The sequence below is a fragment of the Natator depressus genome, chromosome 11 (assembly GCF_965152275.1).
Source record: "Natator depressus isolate rNatDep1 chromosome 11, rNatDep2.hap1, whole genome shotgun sequence".
In the NCBI taxonomy this organism is placed as follows: domain Eukaryota; kingdom Metazoa; phylum Chordata; order Testudines; family Cheloniidae; genus Natator; species Natator depressus.
Window position 1 is genome coordinate 70,322,410 of NC_134244.1, and position 22,380 is coordinate 70,344,789.

A 22,380-nucleotide genomic window follows, 5' to 3' on the forward strand; every position below is an offset into this window, starting at 1 on the left:
ACAAATACTGGTTACTGGGGAAGAGCTGTTTGGACACGTCTTTCCCCCCAAAATACTTCCCAAAACCTTGCACCCCACTTCCTGAACAAGGTTTGGTAAAAAGCCTCACCAATTTGCCTAGGTGACTACAGACCCAGACCCTTGGATCTGAGAACAATGAAAAAGCATTCAGTTTTCTTACAAAAAGACTTTTAATAGAAATAGAAGTAAATAGAAATAAAAAAAAAATCCCCCCTGTAAAATCAGGATGGTAAATACCTTACAGGGTAATTAGATTCAAAACATAGAGAACCCCTCTAGGCAAAAAACCTTAAGTTACAAAAAAAGATACACAGACAGAAATAGTTATTCTATTCAGCACAATTCTTTTCTCAGCCATTTAAAGAAATCATAATCTAATACGTACCTAGCTAGATTACTTACTAAAAGTTCTAAGGCTTCATTCCTGGTCTATCCCCGGCAAAGACAAAATATAGACAGACCCACAACCCTTTGTTTCTCTCCCTCCTCCCAGCTTTTGAAAGTATCTTGTCTCCTCATTGGTCATTTTGGTCAGGTGCCAGCGAGGTTACCTTTAGCTTCTTAACCCTTTACAGGTGAGAGGAGATTTCCTCTGGCCAGGAGGGATTTTAAAGGGGTTTACCCTTCCCTTTATATTTATGACAGTTGCTCATTTAAAGGACTGGGAAACCACAAACAAAAAGCATAAGCCAGATCTACACTACATATGTTTGCCAGCATAACTATGCAGGTCAAGGATGTGGTTTGACTGACATTGCTGTGCCGAGACAAGCTTTGCCAGCAAAAGCAGTTTTGCTGGTATATACTGTCCAGCATTGGAGTGTTTTACCTATACAGTATATGAGCATAGCTACACCAGCAAAGTGTTCCCAGTGTAGACCTGGCCTTAGAGGAGAATCAAGGTTGAGAGTGGGTTTCCCTGCAGTCTAACATCCAAAACGAGATTACATTTTCTAGACAATAAAATCTAGACCTTTTAAAAAGGTTAGAACATCTGAACAAGAACAGTTAAGGGATCCTGTCTGTTCCTCCCTGACATGGAATCCTTCACTCACTGATTCACACACCCGATTAACACTGTCCACCCAACCTTAATGTTGTCCTTTAGAACAGGAGAGAATAAAGCCCTATTTCTTACTTATGGGATCCATTTCTAATCTCCTAGAAATCTGCATATTTCCCCCCCAGATTTTAGGGAGCAACACCAAGGCTGGGTAACTATATAATTCAGATGAAATGACTGATGAAGAACCATCCAGGAGAAGTGGGGGAACAAGGTGGATCCATTAACCCTTCCCTTCAACGTCTGAACTTTTTTACATGGTGTAGAATGCAATCTTTTGCCAGGGGTTGGGGGAGTCAGAATCCATTGTAACATAATTTCAACCATAATTCTATAGCAAAGTTTTTTTTATTTATTTGCAATTACTACTGCACAAACACTACCAGATCTGGAAAAAAGCATAACAGCTACAGGCTTTTAAAGAAGGCCCAGTGGCATAATGAAAGACTGCATGTGCACAAGTAAAGTTGGCAAAGCCATGACTCACAAGAGCAGTTTAAGGAATGGTCCTGCAGTCACAGGACCTTTAGCATAGCTGGAGTCACTGATGGACAATAACCTCTAGTATGAGGCAGTGTGGCAAGGTCACAATTGGGCTAATAGGAGGATAAATACAGGAAAATATGGGGATGAAATAGAATTTTTTAACAACAGTAAAAGATGATATTCTTGCAACAGAGAGGTTATGAATATTGCAATCTGTACTGCACTTCCTGAAGTAAAATGGATTTATCTTTCTACCTCCCTACCATTTCCTTTTCATTGAAATAAACTAATGCTATATTGGTTTTTTTTTTAACCACTGCATGTAAAAGTAAACAAAGTATTACTCAAGTTCTTATTTCTAAGAGTCCTCTTTGTTGTATCTACCAGCCTCTTCCACAACGGTGAAATTAGAAAATAAACTTAACAGTGAAACTTCTCAGACAAGATTTTTGAACACTGCTTCTGAGCTATCTCCAAGTGCTTGTAATCTGTAAAGGCTCAGAACAATATAGCCATGTTAACAATTTATCTAGATACAGTTGTAATTAAGGATTCAGTGCTGATGAAAAACGACACTCTAAACAATTAGGCAAGTGTGACAGACATCCCATATTCAGGAATCTTTTCCGTATTCAGTGCATGGGAAGAGGAATGAATATGTGGGAGTAGTTATCTGAATAAGAAGACTTAAAGAGGACTTAATAGCAAGATCATTCACCACATTCAGAGTTTCAAGCACTGAATAATATTTTCCGACTTATGGCTGACACAAGTTTTGAAAACGACGCATATGGAGCAAATTAGCTTTAAATAAATTGTGTTACATTTTTAATAAACTGACAGCCTCAAACTAATATCTCTTTATTTTAATGGTTATTGAAAATTTCTCAGTTCGTACGTCTAGTGTTTCCAATACTTAATATTTCCAATATGAAAAACTAAGTAGTAACCTCAAAGATTATTTACATCTTATGAAGGAAAATAACTGAAGAAAGAAAGTTGTCAGGCAACCCCTATGGAAAATGAAAAAACAGATTAAAATCTGCCAGTCAATTGACAATCTATTAAAAAAGAGAGAAGGAACAGAGTGCTTAGATTCTCTTAGCTATTCTTTAGTTTTAGATAAAACTAAAGAATTATAGTAAAGACCTACGCAAGGACTTAGTATTCAAGTAATGCCCTGAACAAGGCAAGGGTCAGTGGTGCCAAAGCTCCACCCAACACTCACTAGTCTGTAAATGTCAGTCTCCACTGGGTAGCATAGGTAAGTGAGCTGCTTTCATTCATACATTTGATGAAGTGCCCTTGTCTGGCTAGGGTACCGTTTTTCCCTAATGCTTCCTAATTTATGTAACTCAGGCTATGTCTACAGTTGCACAGTTGCAGCATTGTAGCTACCCCACTGTACACAAGAGACACGTACCACAGTGACGGAAGGGGGTTTTCGTCACTGTAGTAAATCCACCCCCTCACGAGGCGGTAGCTAGACTGATGGAAGAATTCTTCCATCGACCTAGCTACATCTACAGTGGGGGTTAGGCTGACCTGTGTCACACAGCGCATGACATCTTTCACAGCCCTGAGCAATATAGCTTGGGCAGCTTAAGTTTTAGGTGTAGACCAGGCCATAGCGACCTGTGATGGGCTTACTGATTTTAAGTGCAGATTACTATCTATTAAATGGAAAAAATCCACATGCCAAATCCTCTGCAAATTCAATCTCCTACTGGGAGTTTGCAGAGCTGAAACTCATTGATGGTGGGTGCTGTGATAAAGCCGTACAATCTTACTTCGCCTTGCTCCCCCAATCCTGCTTGCACTAGGGTGAACAGGAAAAATCTTTTGACTAGTGACCCACTGGATAATTTGCTTACATTTTTGGTGAATAGGGGTTAATAAATGAAAATCATTCCCCAAAGACTGGGGGAGGAAAGTGACACCCCCCTCAACACCCAGTGAGATAATCATCAGCCACTGGAGTCTTCAAACCAAGAGGTAAGAGCTCTGTGAAACAGAAGACGATTTTATTGTATGCAGTGGATATTTTATTACATCCCTGCAAGAGATGTTTTTGCTCTGTATATGCATTACCCTAAGATAGCCTCTGAAGAGTCCATTTTAGCTTAGATTCTTCTGACCCTCTCAGTGTAACTGAGCTCTTGAAAGAATGGCACCTACAATTTTGAATACATGTGCATCAACAATATTTCTCAGTTTCCCCCATTTGTGCTTTTGCATTAAAAGTAGCGGCCCCATTTCATTACATAGTGCTGAAATTTAAAACTCTGTATCTACTCAAAAATATTATTGAGCCTACCACAGCTAATACCATGGCAAGTGCTAGAATTTTTTTTTCCTCTCACCCCATCCCCCCTCCAGTTCTGGAATTTCCTCCATTCCCTGCAGTGCCAAATGTAGAGAGTTTGTGTGCTGGAATCACACAATAGCAACATGCTTGATTACATTTGTCTACTAAAAATCTATAGTGATAATAGCACACAATTTCACTACCTGAGGTGCCACAAAAAAATTTTAAACTGCTTTTTAGAAAACAAAATGCCACATACAAGTAGAGCGCAAAAGCAAAACAGGAGAACGTAGCCTTGCCAGCAAGATGATGCAGGAAGGAGAGGAGTCCATGCCCAAGCAGGGAGGGGGAAAACTGACCTATAGAAAGCAACAAAAGAAGAATTTGTGGCAGCTGTGAAGGAAGGGAAGAATCTCTTGTCTTTCACTTGGCACCTTTTCTACTAACATAATGGCAACTCACATTTGAAAAGAATTTGCAACTAGTGCTAACAAAACTGTTTGTAAACTATCCCACACAAATGCTCAAAATGCTCAGCTCTCGCAGCTGCATGATTTCCGATTAAATTATACTGAACAAGTCAATTATTCCATTCTGCACTGCAGATTCCAATATTATCTTTCCCTTATGAAGCAGTGCACACAGTAACAATTTAGCATCCAGTTTCTGGGCTAATGAAAGTGCATCTAGGCTAGTAAAAACAGGCCAAAACAAATCCTTGAATTCAAGTCCTGTTGTGTAATGGGGAAGTTTAATTAAGGCCACAGATTACAGCTGTAAATGTTCTCTTATATAATAAGGTCTAAATGAAACTGAACCTAATCAAAGTTACAATTCCTTCATTAGCAAATTACAAACAAGAGCACACAGCTGACACACCGGCTATGATTATCACAACTAATTGCCTCGTTGTTACAAACCAGCCTGAAACAGTGTTCAGATGTCCGTCTGCAACAGCAAATTAGGGCCACATCAGGCTATTTCTGCTATCACAAGGGGCTCTTGTACAGCGATCTGATTTACCCCTGTCGACTGGCAGCAAACGGCCCAATCAAAGCATTGTCTACAAAGGCAGGCTTTGAAGCCAGCTCAGCCTAGAAACATGCTCCATATGCAGGCCGGCAGACTGCACTTCATTAGGCCTGTTGTCACATTTTCCCTCTTCTTATTCTAATGATCCTATTTTAATACACACAGGAACCTCTCCTAATTGATGTCAAGTGAGTGACTTCCACATTCATCACCAGAGCACATCAAACAAATCTTGGCACACAGGCCCAGCATCATAGTGTTTAAGACCCGAGGTGTGTCTCTAACTATAGGAAAGCAAAAAAGCAGCATACCTGTTTAATTGGGATTGCACGGCCACTTCCAATGCTATCTGTTCTGCTCTCCAGGGCTTTCTTCTCTTTGTCTGGATCACTCCCTTTCCGAGACTGCAGAGCAAAACGAAAGTTCACACTCTGTTAAACATTTCGGTTGACACAGAGGGGATGCCCTGTTTAAACCATTGTTTTGAATATGTATTTTGAAATAAAAGAACGTAGATCTTAAAATGGTGCGACAATCACATAATCTTGTTTATTTTATTTCTAAGGTATCTTCCCAATACTGTCCTCCTCCACCTAGATTTGAAAATTTGTTAAGTTTTGAAGTGCTCATATTTCAATTACTGGAAATCAAGAGGTCAGATAGGAAAATAATGCTTATCAAGAGAACACATTTCAGAAACTGCCTATAATAGCTCCAAGGAAGAAAGAGGGTTCTAGCTTCTTACTAAGAAACCCTACTACATAAATGTATATATTTAAGTAATGTCTGAATGGTTCAAAATGCTATTAACTACTCAACTGTGTGATTTTATGATGCACCCTTGATTATATCAAGTTTCATTTTCCCCCCTATTTCTTTTGAATGGTTACAAAATAGTAACTTCAAAGTCAACCTAGCAGCCGATGCTGGAAAAATCCAATCTCTTTTGGCAAAGCCTAAGAGCACTGAGAAGCAAACTCTCGAATGGGGGGAAAGGGGGGGGGGGGAGAGAGAAGTTTAAAAAAAGTCTGTAAATTGCTTTATTATGATGTTCTGTAAATGAAATACAAGCTCCACCTATTCAAGAATTGTTTTAGGGGCTGGGGATTTGCAGTGTAATTTTGTCTGGCCATTAAGTAAACACAATGAAATTTAACAAGTACTCTAGATCCTTGTTCTTTACAGCGAGACATGTGCAAGCACGATGATTTTCTGACAGATTTATTTTATTATGAGAGAAGGATCTGAGAGTCATCCTCCTTAATAACTGTGCTGACAAGTGACAACTTCACTCCATTACTTTCCAATGGGAATATTACTCACATAAAATTCAAAATGGGGAAACATTTTCATGTGAGTTTCAAATCGCCAATGATATATGAAATGAATACACTTGTGGTGTCCAGCATCACAGTGGAGAGCTAATGAAAACCAGAGTGATGCAAGATGCTGCTTTGGATTTTCAATAGTGTTAAAAAGAGATGTCAGAATAGACTTGAAAATAGGGGCGTAGACTAGAATCACGTATAGAATCATGCTCGTTTTCCATAGTAGGTTAGCCAGCCGGTGAAGGGATACAAGGAAGGAAGGAAGATCACCCAGCACACTTGCCTTGAGGGGGGAAGAGAGAAAACAGAGAAAGATTCCTAGTAACAGCATTCTACTGAGCACATTTACCTACCAGGGGACCTGTGCTATTCCTGACTCTATGCGAGTAGGCTAGTTACTGTGGTTCAGGGTTGTGAAAGACATGCCAGGGAATTAAATAAAGAATAATTGAGACAAAGCAAAACAAGTGGGACGGATGAGATCCAATTTCCAGGATAACGAACCATTGCTTCTCTTCTCTAAAATAGATTTCAGGGAGCTGAGGAAGGTAGCCAGTCCATCCTTTAAAAGGGACATTATTAACTTGATATATTTTAAATTTGATTTAAAAAAGAAAAACGGTTTCTGATGGAGCACACTTTAAGTACTATGTACTGATTTAAAAAAAATCTGTATGTACAATGGTTTTTCTGCTCCCCTATACATCTTTGTAAGGGTCTTTTCAGCAAGGGAGTTATTAATTGAACATAAAGGGAAAACAGTGAAAGTGACTGTACACTAGGTGCTGTCAAATGCACAAAGTAAACATAATAGTTTTTTTGCTAGTTATAATAAACTTAGCTATTATTTTTAACTATGGTAAACACAAAATTTTCAGACAAATGCAGATTTCAATTTGGAAATGGTTCTTTAACTCATCAAATTGTGCCAATGCGGTACCGAGATCCCTAAACAGCGATACGTTTTATATGCTGCAGTATACAGAAACAGAAGTTGACAATGCAGCGGCAGCATTCATAATGAATTCTCTATGTTTAATAGTTTAACTACTCTTTCCTTAGTAGTTCTACTAACATTTCATTAAGGGAGTATAAAAATATAACGAGGAGTCCGGTGGTACCTTAAAGACTAAGATTTATTTGGGCATAAGCTTTCGTGGGTAAAAATCCCACTTCTTCAGATGCATGGAGTGAAAATTACAGATGCAGGCATATTTAACATCTAATATTTAACATTTAGCATCTGTAATTTTCACTCCATGCATTTAAAGAAGTGGGTTTTTTACCCATGAAAGCTTATGCCCAAATAAATCTGTTAGTCTTTAAGGTGCCACTGGACCCTTGTTGTTTTTGTAGAGACAGACTAATACGGCTACCCCCGATATAAAAATATAACACCACAATAATGATTAAACAAACCCCACCTTGCACTGGCATTCTATGTGGTCCATTGCTACTTTGGATCAGACATAGCTTGGACAGAACTACAGCAGAACCCTAATATCTAAACTTAATATCCTTTCACAATCAGTTATTCAGAATATACTTTCTTTGGTGCAGAAAGTGTTTTATTATGTATGTGTACAGCACCTTCAAGAATGCAGACCCAACCCTGATTAGGAAGTCTGGGTATTACCAGAATATCAGTAATAATGAGAAAGAGGTCTAGGTAGGACAACAGCTACACGTGCTAATCTTTAAGTGCCACTTCAGTGCTGAAGAGGTAGCGATTTTAATTTAGAATCACTACAGAGTCACTCTTAAAATTGTGCATTATATAATAATGATATATAATATCATTATATAATAATGATATAACTGATAGTTAAGTTCATATGAGAAATCAGATGCTTCTACTGACATCCCATTGGCTGGAGGCTCATTCAGATCAGGTTTGTAATCAGAGAAATAGTTACTATCCAAAGCCAGGTTTTGGATAGCAGTAGTATTAGTCATATAGGTTGAAGTACACCATAGGCAGAAAACCTATGCATATCTTAAATCCTAATATGAGAGCGACAAACAGATGTATTTACTATTAGTGGATGAAATTCAAGATACAAGACACTTGCAGAAATGATGCATTTATTGATCTGTTATGCTGTGAGTGGAAAAAATAAACACTGCAACAACTCTGATTTCAAAAGTTGATGTATAGCGAAGAGTGAGAAGATCAGTTGCTGCACATACAATAGAATCATAGAATATAAGGGTTGGAAGGGACCTCAGGAGGTCATCTAGTCCAACCCCCTGCTCAAAGCAGGACCAATCCCCAATTTTTGCCCCAGATCCCTAAATGGCCCCCTCAAGGATTGAACTCACAACCCAGGGTTTAGCAGGCCAATGCTCAAACCACTGAGCTATCCCTCCCTGCAATACTGTAACTTGATTATTTTTTTAAATTCTTCAAACCCATCCTCACTCTAAACTCATAAATAGGCATGAGGTCACATCATCCATTTATCATTTAAAACCATTTGGTAGAAGGGTTCCCTTCCCCTCCAATGCTAACTGAAAACTATGCGTGGGGGGAGGAGGAGAACATATCCTGTCTGACAACCAGTGTCAAGTTTAGTCAAACTGATATAACTAAGATCCATCCAACTAAACCCTTGCCCCCTGCCAAAAAAACCTTCCAAAACCACAACTAAGTCAGAATTTTCTTATGTTATAAAACTGCAGTGAGAACTGAATCCCTGTTCCTCACCACAGTACTAATGGAAAAGTATCTGCCATCTATCCACTCAATAATATTATTCCAAGAGGCTAGAAAGTTGGCATTAATTCATAGAATCATAGAATATCAGGGTTGGAAGGGACCTCAGGAGGTCATCTAGTCCAACCCCCTGCTCAAAGCAGGACCAATCCCCAATTTTTGCCCCAGATCCCTAAATGGCCTCCTCAAGGATTGAACTCAGAACCCTGGGTTTAGCAGGCCAATGCTCAAACCACTGAGCTATCCCTCCCCCGTGAATCCATGCTTTGACACAAAGTTTTTGTAAAAACTGTAGTATGTAGTACTACATAATTAAATTACCTTCCATGTGTCACACAAGTAGATCACTTTAAAAGGTGTCTAAAACTTGGTTTTAAGATTATTTATACAAACTTTTATGCCAATTACCTATTACTGGACAGCAATGAACTTTCATGATTATAAGAGGGGTTTTCCCTCCAAAATAAAGGTTTATGCAGGGCCAATAGTTAAACAATGTTAAGTATTATTCAATATCAGTAGTGTAATAGTTAATACAGGGGTTTTATCAATGAAAACGGAGGGTTTTGTTTATTATGACTACAGAATATTTATCTTTTTTAAATAAAACATTTTAAACTTTAAAATACTTTTTTTTGGCAAACAGATTTTTAGTCAGTTGGCTTATGGCAGACAGAGGTTACTTTACATATTCTTTTATAACTCTCTCCTTTAAGATAGGAAATGCATAAAAAAAACATTTACGCATCTCTTCTGCCTATTCCAGTTTAGGCCATCCTTAGTTTTCTATATCACAACTACTAATCATATAACCATCCCCACTGTATCCTATTCATATTTAGAACAAGAGCAAGCTGGCAGGCTTTTCTAAATGGAGCTGTAACAGTTTTCAATTGTGAGTACTTTCAAATTTATTATCCTGCATTCAGTTCCTAGGATGACACTGACATCTAGTGGAGTTAATAATTCACAAGATCTAAATTTAAAAATCAAAACAGACCACTTTATAAAAGGTCAGAGCACAATTCTGACAAGCTTTCAGATACTATTATTTTTTAAAATGCTTTTTTAATATCTAGATATTAATCCATCGTAACTTTAACTACTTGTATGATGTTCTAAGGCCTGTCTATATTACAACTTTAAACAGATTGCGTAACAGGTTGGTACTACACATGATTTGCGTCCAATATGGTTTATACTCTGTAACCATGGCAGGTAACAGTGTTTTGCACTCATCAAAGGTCTAGGCTGGCACATGGTTGTCTTCTTATAAATAATTCAGCATACTGTTTTTCTAAAGACCCCCTCCTAGCTGTACGTGCAACCAGTCTGGTCCCTCCTTCCTGCCAGCCAGTGTACACCTTCCTACACACAGCTAGTGGTGCTCTGTGTATGTTCCTCAGGCACTCTGTCCCTTGATGAGGCAGTATGGGACTTTTCCCCAGAAGGCACAGACACAAACACAGTGAGGTAGAACTTGACCGACACATGGCTGTGATGAGAAAAGAATTTGTGTGTGGACACAAATCAACTCTGTTATAACCCTGTCAGAAGAAAGAAAAGGAGTACTTGTGGCACTTTAGAGACTAACAAATTTATTTGAGCATAAGCTTTCGTGAGCTACAGATCACTTCATTGGATGCGGTAGCTCACGAGAGCTTATGCTCAAATAAATTTGTTAGTCTCTAAGATGCCACAAGTACTCCTTTTCTTTTTGCGGATACAGACTAACATGGCTGCTACTCTGAAACCTCTCAGAATAGAGTTTCAAAACTAAGTACAAAACCACAATTGTATTTGTCTTAGAAAAATGGCCCACAATGGAATACTCCTATCACAACCAGAATACTAAACACATTAAAATTCTTCAATTATTTACATTTCCCTAAATACTTATGCAGGAACATAGGAACTGCCATACTAGATCTGATTAATGTTCCACCTTCTCCACTATCCTGTCTCCTACAGTGGCCAATGTCAGATACTTCAGAAGAAAATACACATAATTAGGATCTCTCCCAGAATTAAAAGAATGTGATGAAGAAACATGAATTGAGATATTGTATTTTTAAGCCAGTATGGAACAGTTTAGTTTTCTGGTACCATGTATAATTTACCTTGCAGAGACCCCAACTCAGAATTTTCTCTCAATTTATACTGGATGCTTCCACAGTTGAAATCAGTAGTTTTTTTTTCCTGATCAGTTGTTTTGGACCAGAGGTCCAGAATTCTCATTGCTAACTCAGAAGGTGACAAAACTGGAGAATTTAGGCTTGAACAGAGACACCTGGGAATCAAAGTCATGTATCTATGATATGGAGTGTTTAACCTGCTGGGGCTTTATAACATATTGCAGAAGCTTCAGAATATCCTGAACAGAAATTGTTCCACTAGTAAATGATCAGTTTCATAACAGTGAAATACCTGGACCATGCTAGGAAACGTCACTGTGTCTGGATGAGTTTTCCAACATAAAGGAAAACCTCAAAAATCTTCAGACTTTTGCCTTGAAACTAGCAGAACCTTCCTGGCACATCTATTTAGACTAGACTAGCGTGGCTTAGCAGGATCTAAGTTTAGTCAGTCATCAAACTTAAACAGCAACATTTTCTTCTCTGGGTCACTCACCGTGAAGAGGTTGGAGCGGCGCTTGGACTGTTTACGAACGGGTGTTGGAGTGTTGGCAGTGGGAGGAACATCAATCCGTAGCTCCTTCTGACTGGTGCTTGGAGTTGATGGAACAGAGGAGGAATAATCACTTAAGCTCCCTCCTCCATTACTGGTCTGCAATGATTAAAGTTAGTTTTAACAGTGTTATGCTGCTTTTAAGCAACCTCCAATTCACAGCATTATCTACTTAACCCTCAAATGGAAGAACGGTATCTTGGCTTACCAAATTAGTGATACCTATCCTAGGAGCACTTGATAGCACTGTTAAACTTTTTTTAAAAAATGCCATTTCCATTCACCTCAGAGAAAAATATGATGTTTCTGCCTCTAAGGTAGATACATTTTCATCTTCCACAATGTGACAAATTGGTTTAAAAACTTGTTTCAGTATATTGTAAAGCAATACATTTTTCAAGACATATTAAAAATAAAAGCTTGATTTTCCCACTTCAAGTTTGGTAGACACTTGGAGCCACATTCACCCCTGGTTATATGCAGAAACACTCTAAGGTCTTGCTTTCAGCCAGAGAGCAGGTACGGATTCCAAGTTAAGTTTAGAGACCTCCAGAGACGCATTTTATGCTCACCCCACTCATGTTCCTACACTGAGCCTTGCATACTAAAGTCAATTCTTTCAAAAATGAGCAGCAATCCATCCAAAAAAATCTGAAATGTAAAATTTATATATAACAAAATGTTATAGAAACCACCCAACTAAGCAGAGGCATTTCTAAATGGAGCTGAGTGAGTGCTAATCCATGGAGATATGCTTCTTCAGACAACAAGAACTGTAGGTAATTTCTTTTCTTCAAAGGTAACTAATCCCGTTGGATTTTCTCTCTGGCAGACAAAGTCACAAAGGAGGACTTTCAAATAAAACATAGAACAAAAGCTAAAATAATCTGTAATCAGCACAAAAAAAAAAAAACAACCACAATGAAATACCTTGAGGTATGAAAGCAGTGAAATTTTTCTTTAAATTTATGAGGACTAAATTACAACATAAGCAACAATGATAAGATTACAGTATCATCTAGAAAGTACAAAAGATGGACTCATATCAATAGAATAAGGACATAGTGAACAGAACTCCAGACGGAGTTGGAGCTTGGGCTCCAACACTGATAATTTAACCCTGGATTCTTGCCTAGATTCTAAGAAAACACTTGGGAAGTGCGTGTAAGCCTGTGTGGCTACTTAGTTCAGAGGCTACTAGGTAAAGCTGACTTGCCCAGAATGGAATGAGCCTTGACATGATTTTCAAGCTGCAGGCCTCCCAGACAGTAACAATAAAAAATACAATCAGATATACTTTGAAAAGATATGCTTGGTAACATTAGAACCTAATGCATTGTCAAATGAAACAAAAAGCTGGGTGGCATTTTAAGGCCTCCTGTTTGCTCCAGATAAAACCTAGGGACCTTTTCACATCAAGATTGTGGAGTAGTAACTTGCTGGGATGAGCATGCAGGCATAAGATAAATATCTGCAAGGACAACAGATTCACTGAAGTGTAGTGCAACCACCAGCTATGCAAGGAATTTAGGACACATCTGTATGAATGGCTATTCTTCACAGAATATAAGATATGTGTCACCGAAGTCTCATACCATAAAATGAAGTCATGCATCTGGAAGATAACCTTCCGCATAATAAATCTGAGCCAACAGTGGCTCCAAATCAGACTGGTTAAGACTTAAATGACCCTACTGCTGTGGGTGGTTAATGAAGTGCCTCACGTCCTGTACAAACCCAATAGAAAAACTGGTCTAACTTTGACACATTCATTGCAGCCAAAAACAATTATCAAACTAACAATGAAGAAATTTGTCTTTAAGTTACTCAGACAAATGAAAATTTTGTCCAATAGTTTCCACACGGGCCTTTACACACTGGAAAGCTAACCTTTTCAACTTTTAATCTTCTTCTTTAGGATCCTTTCAAGAAGCCAGATGGCTCTGAAACACCTGGCCAAAGGGCCATTTATTTGGATCATTATCCTCCCCCAGAGCCATGAGGATAGGCAGAGAAATTGTCAGCTCTGCTATTGAGCAGTGCCCTGTTCTGAGTCATCAATTTCAGCCAGCCCCAAAAGATGATGAGTTTCCTTATGGCCATCTCTAACAAGATTGAGAACTGTATCTGCCTTGGCAAACATGGAGTTAATAAGATCAACTGAACCTTTGTCTCTCCCAAGACTGGTTAGGAACTGCTGATGCTGGAGATATTGATGGGAAGGCATAAGCAGTTTCACTTCCATATGAAGATAGCATTTCCAGCGCATGCAGGAGGTGATCTTTTCCTGATGTTTTTAGTAGATACTAGAAGCTGTTTGTTCAGGTCAATTACATGTGATAAAAGATTTAATACACTACTAATCCCCAGTTAAGGGGCCATTCACTCAGGTCCATTCCTGGCTGCTTCATCTGCAGTTACACTTTCCTTCCTTGGCAGGAAAGGGGCCACCAGGAATGCCTTGTGGGACAGAGCCCACACCCACAATGGAAAGGCTTCAGAATATATAGTATGATGTTCTCCTTTATTCACTGGAAACATGGTAACCTGATTGTCTGGTTTGATCAGGCCACCAAATTTTCAGAGTATTGTACTAAGCCCCTGAAGGTCCTTGGTGAATCTAAAAATACTCTGATTTCTAGGATATTTACGTAAAGACTTTACACTTGGAGAAACTGAGTGCCCCAAGTATGATGGACCCTCTGCGTGGGCTCCTCAACTGAATCACCATTCAGTTGCTTTTCCTACAGTTTGAGTTTGAAGAATCTGGAATTCCAAACCTAAACTGAATATTGTCCCTGAACTGCCATCAAATCAAAAAAGCTCATATATCAACCCACATATATCCTTGATGTAATTTGACCATGTACCTTGAGATTACCAGTAACCAAGATACAGTAAGACTGCCTCACATACAGACATGCCATGGACGCTGCCAATACATCTATGACCATCAAGCCACCCAAAATTTGTAACATGATACTTGCCAATGCCTGCTGGTGTCAAAGACAAACCCTTTTTCTCATACCGTATTTGGGAAGGAAGGACAAGTCAAGTCAAAGCTCCCAGACTCCAATCACAGCTCCTGTATACTCCCACTTGTCTTCTGGTGACTAGCTGTGAGGTCAGACAATTTACTTTGAACTACAGTGACACCAGCATCCCAACAGTGGCTGGGTTGATCCTTGTATCCATTCCAGGGTGACGGATTATTCAAATAGTACAACGTATTCACTTGACATCTTGTGCAGGTAAGTTGCTATCACTAAGTACTTCATAACAAGCAATGCAGATGCCAGGCCAGAACAGCATTGGCAGCAATGTTACAATATCATGAAATTGAGACTCTCCTATCTGAGAAGTGTGCATGTAGCTAGTTGTCTTCCTCTGTAGAGTCTAGAAGAAATATGGTGACCCCGCAACACAATTGTTAATTCTTCCCTAGCAGACAGTTAATGTATTCTCTAGATCTAACATAGAACAAAGTCTTCCTGGGTTTTAAAGCACCTGGAAGTATTTGGAATAAAATAATACATTTCTTTTGATAGCATGGATTTGGGGATATTCTTTGCCAGGACAAATTCAGTTTCCTGCATCTTCTATTATTGAGACAGTAGAGTTTGAGTATATTCTTTGGAGGGTGGGAGGGTAAGCCCACTTCCACAGATCAATGTATGTCCTTTGCCTAAAGGGTTTGTAGTTTATAAGCAAAATGTCCTTTGCCTAAAGGGTTTGTAGTTTATAAGCAAAATGTTGCCTTTGCATCCCATTGTCACAGTTTACAGCCTGAAACCACCACACCACAGAAGTCCAGCCAGTTTCAGCCACAGCCAGTGACCACCACACATCCAGAGTATTGTCAAGGAAAATGGGTTTTTCTCCACTGCCTCTGCAAGATCTAGGCTGCAATGAGGATGCTACCAGACCTTCAGTAACCAGCCCAAAGGACAATTTAAGGGCACTGCAAATGTATTTGACAGTGGAATTTGAGCCAGATACTTACCAAGCCCAGTCCTAGACATTTTCTAGATAAACAAATTCACTCAAATACAATCTTCCCTCAATAAGGTCCAGGTGCCTGCTCCTCTCTATATATCCTGCAGACAGCCTTTGGGGTGTGGCAGGGCTTCTCCCTCTTATTAGGAAGTTGCTTTACCATTTCTTCCACCAGCTGCAGATACTGGGAGAAAGGAGAGCAGCATACATATGCCCTGTCACAGGCACACAATGAAGCTCCATAAAAACCCAGTCTGAAAATATCCTGGTGAAAAGACAGCTGATGTGTCCAACAAAAATGAATAAATATTTAGTCATGGCATTTCATTAATGGGGATTAACGAAAGGCTCTATCAACGGCTACAGTGGCCGAAAACATTTTATGAACTGAATCCCATCACTGAGCCAGGACAGCATCTGACACTGCTAATGGCAGCAAAAGAGGAAGTGACCAGGCAACATGGATACCTGACTGGTGTGGGAGGGAGAGAGAGAAAATGAGACAGAGGCACAACTGTGGGGCCTCGAAAGGTTCAAAATATGAGTCCAATGGCAGCTCTCACATAATCTCACATTAGGTGGATGGACATGAGTGGAATCCAATGAAACATACACCTTTTGAGAAGTATTTATTCTCCACCTTTCAAAATGATTAGAAAAAAGAAAAAGAAAAAACAAAGTTACAAAGAAGCAGTAAATACTGCAGAAATATTATGAATATTATGATACTGTTCTTAAATATCTCATAATTTTTAATTTATTTTTCTCTTGCCTTTCATACTTGTATTAACATTGAATAGTGTTGTGTTAAGCTGAAAAAAGCAAGGAAACAATTAAACTTGCCTATTCCTAATGTTCCTAAATATTTCAACAGAATGGAATTTTCATTCAAAATAGCACCAAACAAGATATCACAATAATAAATATTGCAAGACAATGTTGCACTATGTTCACAATCTATTTTAAGATCTTTCAAAATATCAGACACAGTAAGTACAAGAAAGATTATAATGTACACTTTTTGGAAAATTAAATTTAGATACTGGGGAAAGATACACTAGCATACAAAGTATGGGACTGTTACGAGCATTAAATGTTATGCAGGTATCCAGTTTGTATACATTATAACATTGATTGCAAATTAGTAATGTATTTCAGCATAGAAGGCAGCAGTTTAATTTTTTACCTGGTACTTTCTGGCCGTCAAACAATTTACTGCAATGTAAATAATTCAGCAAACATTCACAGTAATGTCACTAAAGGTGTATGATTTCAATTGAGCACAGGGGAAATGGGTAATAAAATTGAATGGTGGTGCCAAATTTGAGACTGAAGTGTGTTAACTGTTGAGATGTACCAACTACTGTTCAGTGTATGATTAAACCAGGGCAATGACCAAAGCACTGTAAGCTAATTAAAAAAGCAGAACAGCAAATCTTGTGACTATAACAATCCCTCCACTCATACCAGCAGGCTGCAGAACATAACCAGCATGACCAAGAATTGTTTTAAAGCCAATTCCCAATAAAAATGTTTTGTCACAGCAGTTACTTAAAGCAAAGTCGAGCCAATTATGAACACACTGTTTTATACTAGAGATCGCAGTAAGCTTTTAGAAAAATCTAACTGCTGACAAAGCAGCAAAAAAAGTAATGGCTTTAAATGCACTCTGACATTCCATCATTTTCTTTTCAATACAAGCATTCCATTCTGTACCTGGCTGATATGTACAGCAGAAACCTGGGCAGAACACACAGACGAGTGACTTGGAGAGTTTGGTAAAGATTTGCAGGGGCCTATTGAAAGCTGCTGTTTCTTCCTTGTTGCCACAATCTTCTGGGCAACTGAAACAAAAACAAAAAAAGAGATAATCATGTAAATGATTAAGCAAAAGTGTAGGCTGCAAGGTATCACAATTCAAACGTGTACAGAACATAGACAAGAACACAGGCAGGAAACAATTCTAAACTACTAATCTTCAAGGTCTGAGGTCCTAAAATCGAAGCTATTACTTCAAAAAAATCTAAGCTGGCAGACTTTATTATTTTGTTTTTCTGTGGTGTGCTCATCATTGTATCCCTCTGCATTTATTTCAGTCAATGGATATTTGAAAGTCAGCTTCATTCATCTAAAACATAAGGGAAACTAGAAATTCTTACCCATTTCTGATAATGGGTAGCGCTTCAAGGGTTCTTATAACAAAGGAAATGTTAGCGCATGCTAGCTGCACTGAGTATGGTTTTGGCTTGTCTACACTTGCAAGTAAACAGACAAAGGTAGGGTGTAAATTTAAAGTGCAATAGCTATTCCTGAATAATTCCACGAGTTTACACTCTTACTCTGAAACAAGAGTGCCCTACTCCATTCTGCTAAACACAAACAAGGCACTCTTGTTCTGTAACAAGAGCGTCCACACATGGAGTTATTCAGGAACAATTACACAGGAACCCATCACGTGTAGACAAACCCTTAAAGAATCCTGGTAAAAACACCTTTGTTATGCCTATAACACACTGGTGCAGGGTTACTAATTGATAATGGGTATGGAAATTTCTACTATATGTGCAACCCTAAACAGCACAGAATTCTCGAAAATTCACTGTTAATACTTGAAAACATGAGATGCTCACTGTATAAACAATATTTACATAATAAAACACAGTATCACTCCTGTTTATTAAACCAGTTTTAAAACAGGGCCACCATATACCACTAACTATGTCATGTTATTTTATATAATTTCACCTTTTCCTGTTTATTTCCTAAGGTAACTAAATTATTTCATTTGAAAGAGGGGATTAAAGGACAAATTGTGACAGAATATAGCTACAGAAACTGCTCCATAATGAACTATAACCTCACATATGTTGTGAAGAGGTTAATATTTCTTCCTATATGGGGAAGGGAAGGGAAGAATGGGGAGTGATTCTGAGTAAAGTGAAAACACCGTTTCTATTTATTTGGTTTTTCAGCTGGAATTAAGGAAAGGAAAAGGAGAAACCACTGTTGCCCTGATTTTCATAGGTGCAAAAAATCTAGAGCTCCTAAGAACTTGAATGAAACTTGGGGATCAAGAATTAGGCCACGTTGGCCAGTCAGCTCCCTGAAAACCACCACCTGGGGCCAGGAACCAAAATTTTGGAACCCCTGCATTACTATATTAAATAAATATTCATTTTAAACTATTACAAAAGGTTAGTCAGTGGGAATGATCACTAGCTACTGTGTCTAAATGGGAGGAGAGGTGGAAGGAGAGTGAGAAAGAGACTTAGAACTTCCAAAAAACCCAAATGAGGTCAGACACATAACGAGCAGTTATTTACCATGTACCATAACTGAGTTTTTCAAGATGTGTGGTCGGTACTCAACTGTGGGTGCACATGCGCTCCATGCACCTGAGACCAGAAGACTTTTTTGCTAGCAGTGTCCATTGCTCTATGCCTGCACCCATCTCCTCCTTGTATGCCACTCCAGTTCTTTCTCTACAATGAATTGTATCCAAGACCCAAAGCAGAGGGGAAGAGACAGTGGAAAATATATAGCAACCACATTTTTTGAAGAACTCCAGTTAATGTACAAGGTAAGTAACTACGCTTTCTTCTTCAAGCGAATGCAACTGACAGTAGGATCAACTTGCAGCAAGGCTAGCAAGGAGGCCTGGGCTCTAGTATAATATCACAGCAGACGAGCGTTTGTCAACTCATAACAGGAGAATGCACTCTGACATCCACTTGTAAAGCCTTTGGGAGGGGATTGCTTCCCATCTCATCAATTCTGAGAAAGATATAAATAGTCTAGACGATTTTTTAAATAGTTTTGTTCTTTGTAGGTAGAACGCCATGGCTAAATGGATGCCCAAGAAGTGAACTCTTCTGTCTTCACTAATGGCATGAGGTTTTGGGAAGAAGATAGGTAGGTAGGTTGACTGACTGATTCACATAGAAATCCAAGATCACTTCAGGAGAAAACTTAGGATGTAGTCTCAGAGCCATTTTATCCCTGTGAAAGACTGCATATATGGTGAGCTCTCTGTTAATCCACCCTTCTATCTGAGGTGATGGTCACTAGAATGGTGACTTTCATGGCTAAATGGGATAAGGAGCATGAAGACAAGAGTTCCAGTGGAGGTCTTGTGAGAGTTGAGAGGACCAAATTGAAATCCCATGTCAGAATGGGCCTACTCACAGGTGGAAAAGTTCTAACCTGGCCTTTCAAAAAACATACGGTTACAGGAGGATAAAAACAGGAGTAGTCAATCAGAGGATGACAGGAGAGATGAGCTAATTGAGAGACCCAAGGTCTTTAAGAATAAAAGATACTCCAAAATAATAGGGATGTCAGAGTCCTCAGGAACTGACGATTGTGTTTTCACTTGGCTGTGTAACACTTCCTAGTAGACTCTTTTCTACTATCGTCTTTAAACTGCTTCCAACCACGTATTTTCCAGGTTTGATGTTCATCCAAAAAAAAACAGGCTGTCGAGTGGAGGGAAGCTGGACTGGGATAGTTGATTCTGCCTGTCCTGGGTCAGCAGGTCCAGGAAGTTCTGGGAACTAATGCACAGTCATGCTGACATCTGAAGATGGTTGGAGGTTCCCCAGGCCATCTGGGAGCAAAGCAACACAACCAGTGCCCCATGCTGCCTGAACTTCCTCAGAACCTGAGGTAAGAGAGCAAAAAGAAAAGGAGTACTTGTGGCACCTTAGAGACTAACCAATTTATTTGAGCATAAGCTTTCGTGAGCTACAGCTCACTTCATCGGATGCATAAAGTGGAAAATACAGTGAGGATGTTTTTATACACACAGACCATGAAAAATGGGTGTTTATCACTACAAAAGGTTTTCTCTCCCCCCACCCCATTCTCCTGCTGGTAATAGCTTATCTAAAGTGATCACTCTCCTTACAATGTGTATGATAATCAAGGTGGGCCATTTCCAGCACTGTATTTTCCACTTTATGCATCCGATGAAGTGAGGTGTAGCTCACGAAAGCTTATGCTCAAATAAATTGGTTAGTTTCTAAGGTGCCACAAGTACTCCTTTTCTTTTTGCGAATACAGACTAACACGGCTGTTACTCTGAAACCTGAGGTAAGAGAGGAATGCCTGGGAAGGCATACATAAGTTACCCTTACTAGGGAACTAGGAGTGCATATTCTCCAGAATCTTAACCCTGCGTTCCTGCACAGCAATAAATTTCACATTTCCTGTTTCCGGGGGATGCCCAAATGTCCCAGGATAGGAATCCCCACATGTTTACGATGAAACTGTGAATCTCCCATTCACAGTCCTGGGAGAAATATCTGCCAAGGCTGTCTGCCAGCGTGTTGTGCATCCCTGGCAGGTATGCTGCCGACAGGGCGATTTGTTGGGGAATATACCAGTTCCAAAGCTTTATTGCTCCCAGTTAGCTGATGCAGGGACACTGCTGACATGTTGTGTGACATCACTTGAATAGGTAGGAACTGAATGATGGGATGAAAATGCATGCAGGCTTCACAGAGTGCCACAATTCTAGCAGGTTCATGTGCACCCTGGTCTCCTGTGTAGACCATGCCCCTTGTGGTGTACGCTTGTGTAGGTGAGCACCCCAGCCTAACAGCCAAGCATCTGTGATCAGTGTCTTCTCTGATGGGGCAGGGCAGAGGGAGAATAACTAGGACCTTATCCTTGTTTTCCCATCAGGATAGAGAACCTCTCATACTTGGGGGAGCTAGACTAGCTTGCTCATACTATTTCTGCTTGGGGAATAAACTGACCTGAGTCAGGCCCCCAGGCAGGGAAGATGGAGCCTTGTGAAGGGGGTCACATGTGCAGGGAAACCATGTGACCCAGAAGAATGAGACAGAAACAGACATGTGCCTGTAGCTCAGTCTAAGTTGAGCACCAAGTTCCTTTATGCACCAGAATTTCCCTTGGCCCTGATAAAGAGTCCAGAGTCCCCCCCTACAAATTCTATATGCTGGATTGGAATCAAAATGGGCTTCTCTGTATTTATGCATAATCCCTGTGATTGTAGAAGGTTGGTCAGGGACCCAGTTGATGCCAAAGCCTCCTGGTAAAATTTCCGCATTAACAGCCACTTATCGATGTAGGGGAAAACTGACAACCCGTGGCATTGGAAGTGAGCTGCTGCGACCAACAGTATCTTAGTAAATAATTTTAGTGATCTCACACCACCAAAGGTGAGTACCCTATATTGGTAGCAGCTCCTGCACACAGTGAAAAAACGTTTACCTACCTTTTGTAACTGTTCTTCAAGATGTGTTCCTCATGTCCATTCCATGTTAGGTATGCATGCGCTGTTCCTGCTTGCCATCAACTCTGACAGCGGGGACAGAGGGCAGGTCACGGAATGGACATGAGCTACATCTCGAAGAACAGTTACGAAAGGAAGGTAACCATTTTTTCTTCTTCAAGTGCTTGCTCATGTCGACTCCATGTTAGGTGACTCACAAGCAATATCCCTGGAGGTGGGCTTGGAGTTCATGGACGTGCAGCTTGTAACACAGCTCTGCAGAAGCTGGCATCATCTCTGGCCTGTGCGATGATGGCGTAGTGCGATGCAAACATATGCACCGACAACCAAATCGCGGCCCTGTATCAGAATATGTGACCCTGAGGATGCCGGCGTTCTTGTGGAATGAGCCTTCACAATGGCCAGAGGCAGGATCCCTGCTTGCTCATAGCAGGCTTGGATACAGTCGGTGATTTAGGAAGAGATCCTTTGAGCCAACACCAG

General features: G+C 39.7%; 1 protein-coding gene across 4 annotated transcripts in view; it reads right to left on the reverse strand.

Moving 5' to 3' along the window:
• The window catches only part of AGAP1 (ArfGAP with GTPase domain, ankyrin repeat and PH domain 1), a 680,051-nt gene that overhangs the window by 305,448 nt on the left and 352,223 nt on the right, over nt 1–22,380 (reverse strand). For all 4 annotated transcript variants that reach the window (XM_074968160.1, XM_074968159.1, XM_074968162.1 and 1 more), the window contains 3 exons: nt 17,355–17,482; nt 11,586–11,741; nt 5,222–5,314 (listed from right to left, as the gene is read on the reverse strand). In XM_074968160.1, the coding sequence (XP_074824261.1) occupies nt 5,222–5,314; nt 11,586–11,741; nt 17,355–17,482 (377 nt within the window). The remainder of the gene's footprint in view (nt 1–5,221; nt 5,315–11,585; nt 11,742–17,354; nt 17,483–22,380) is intronic.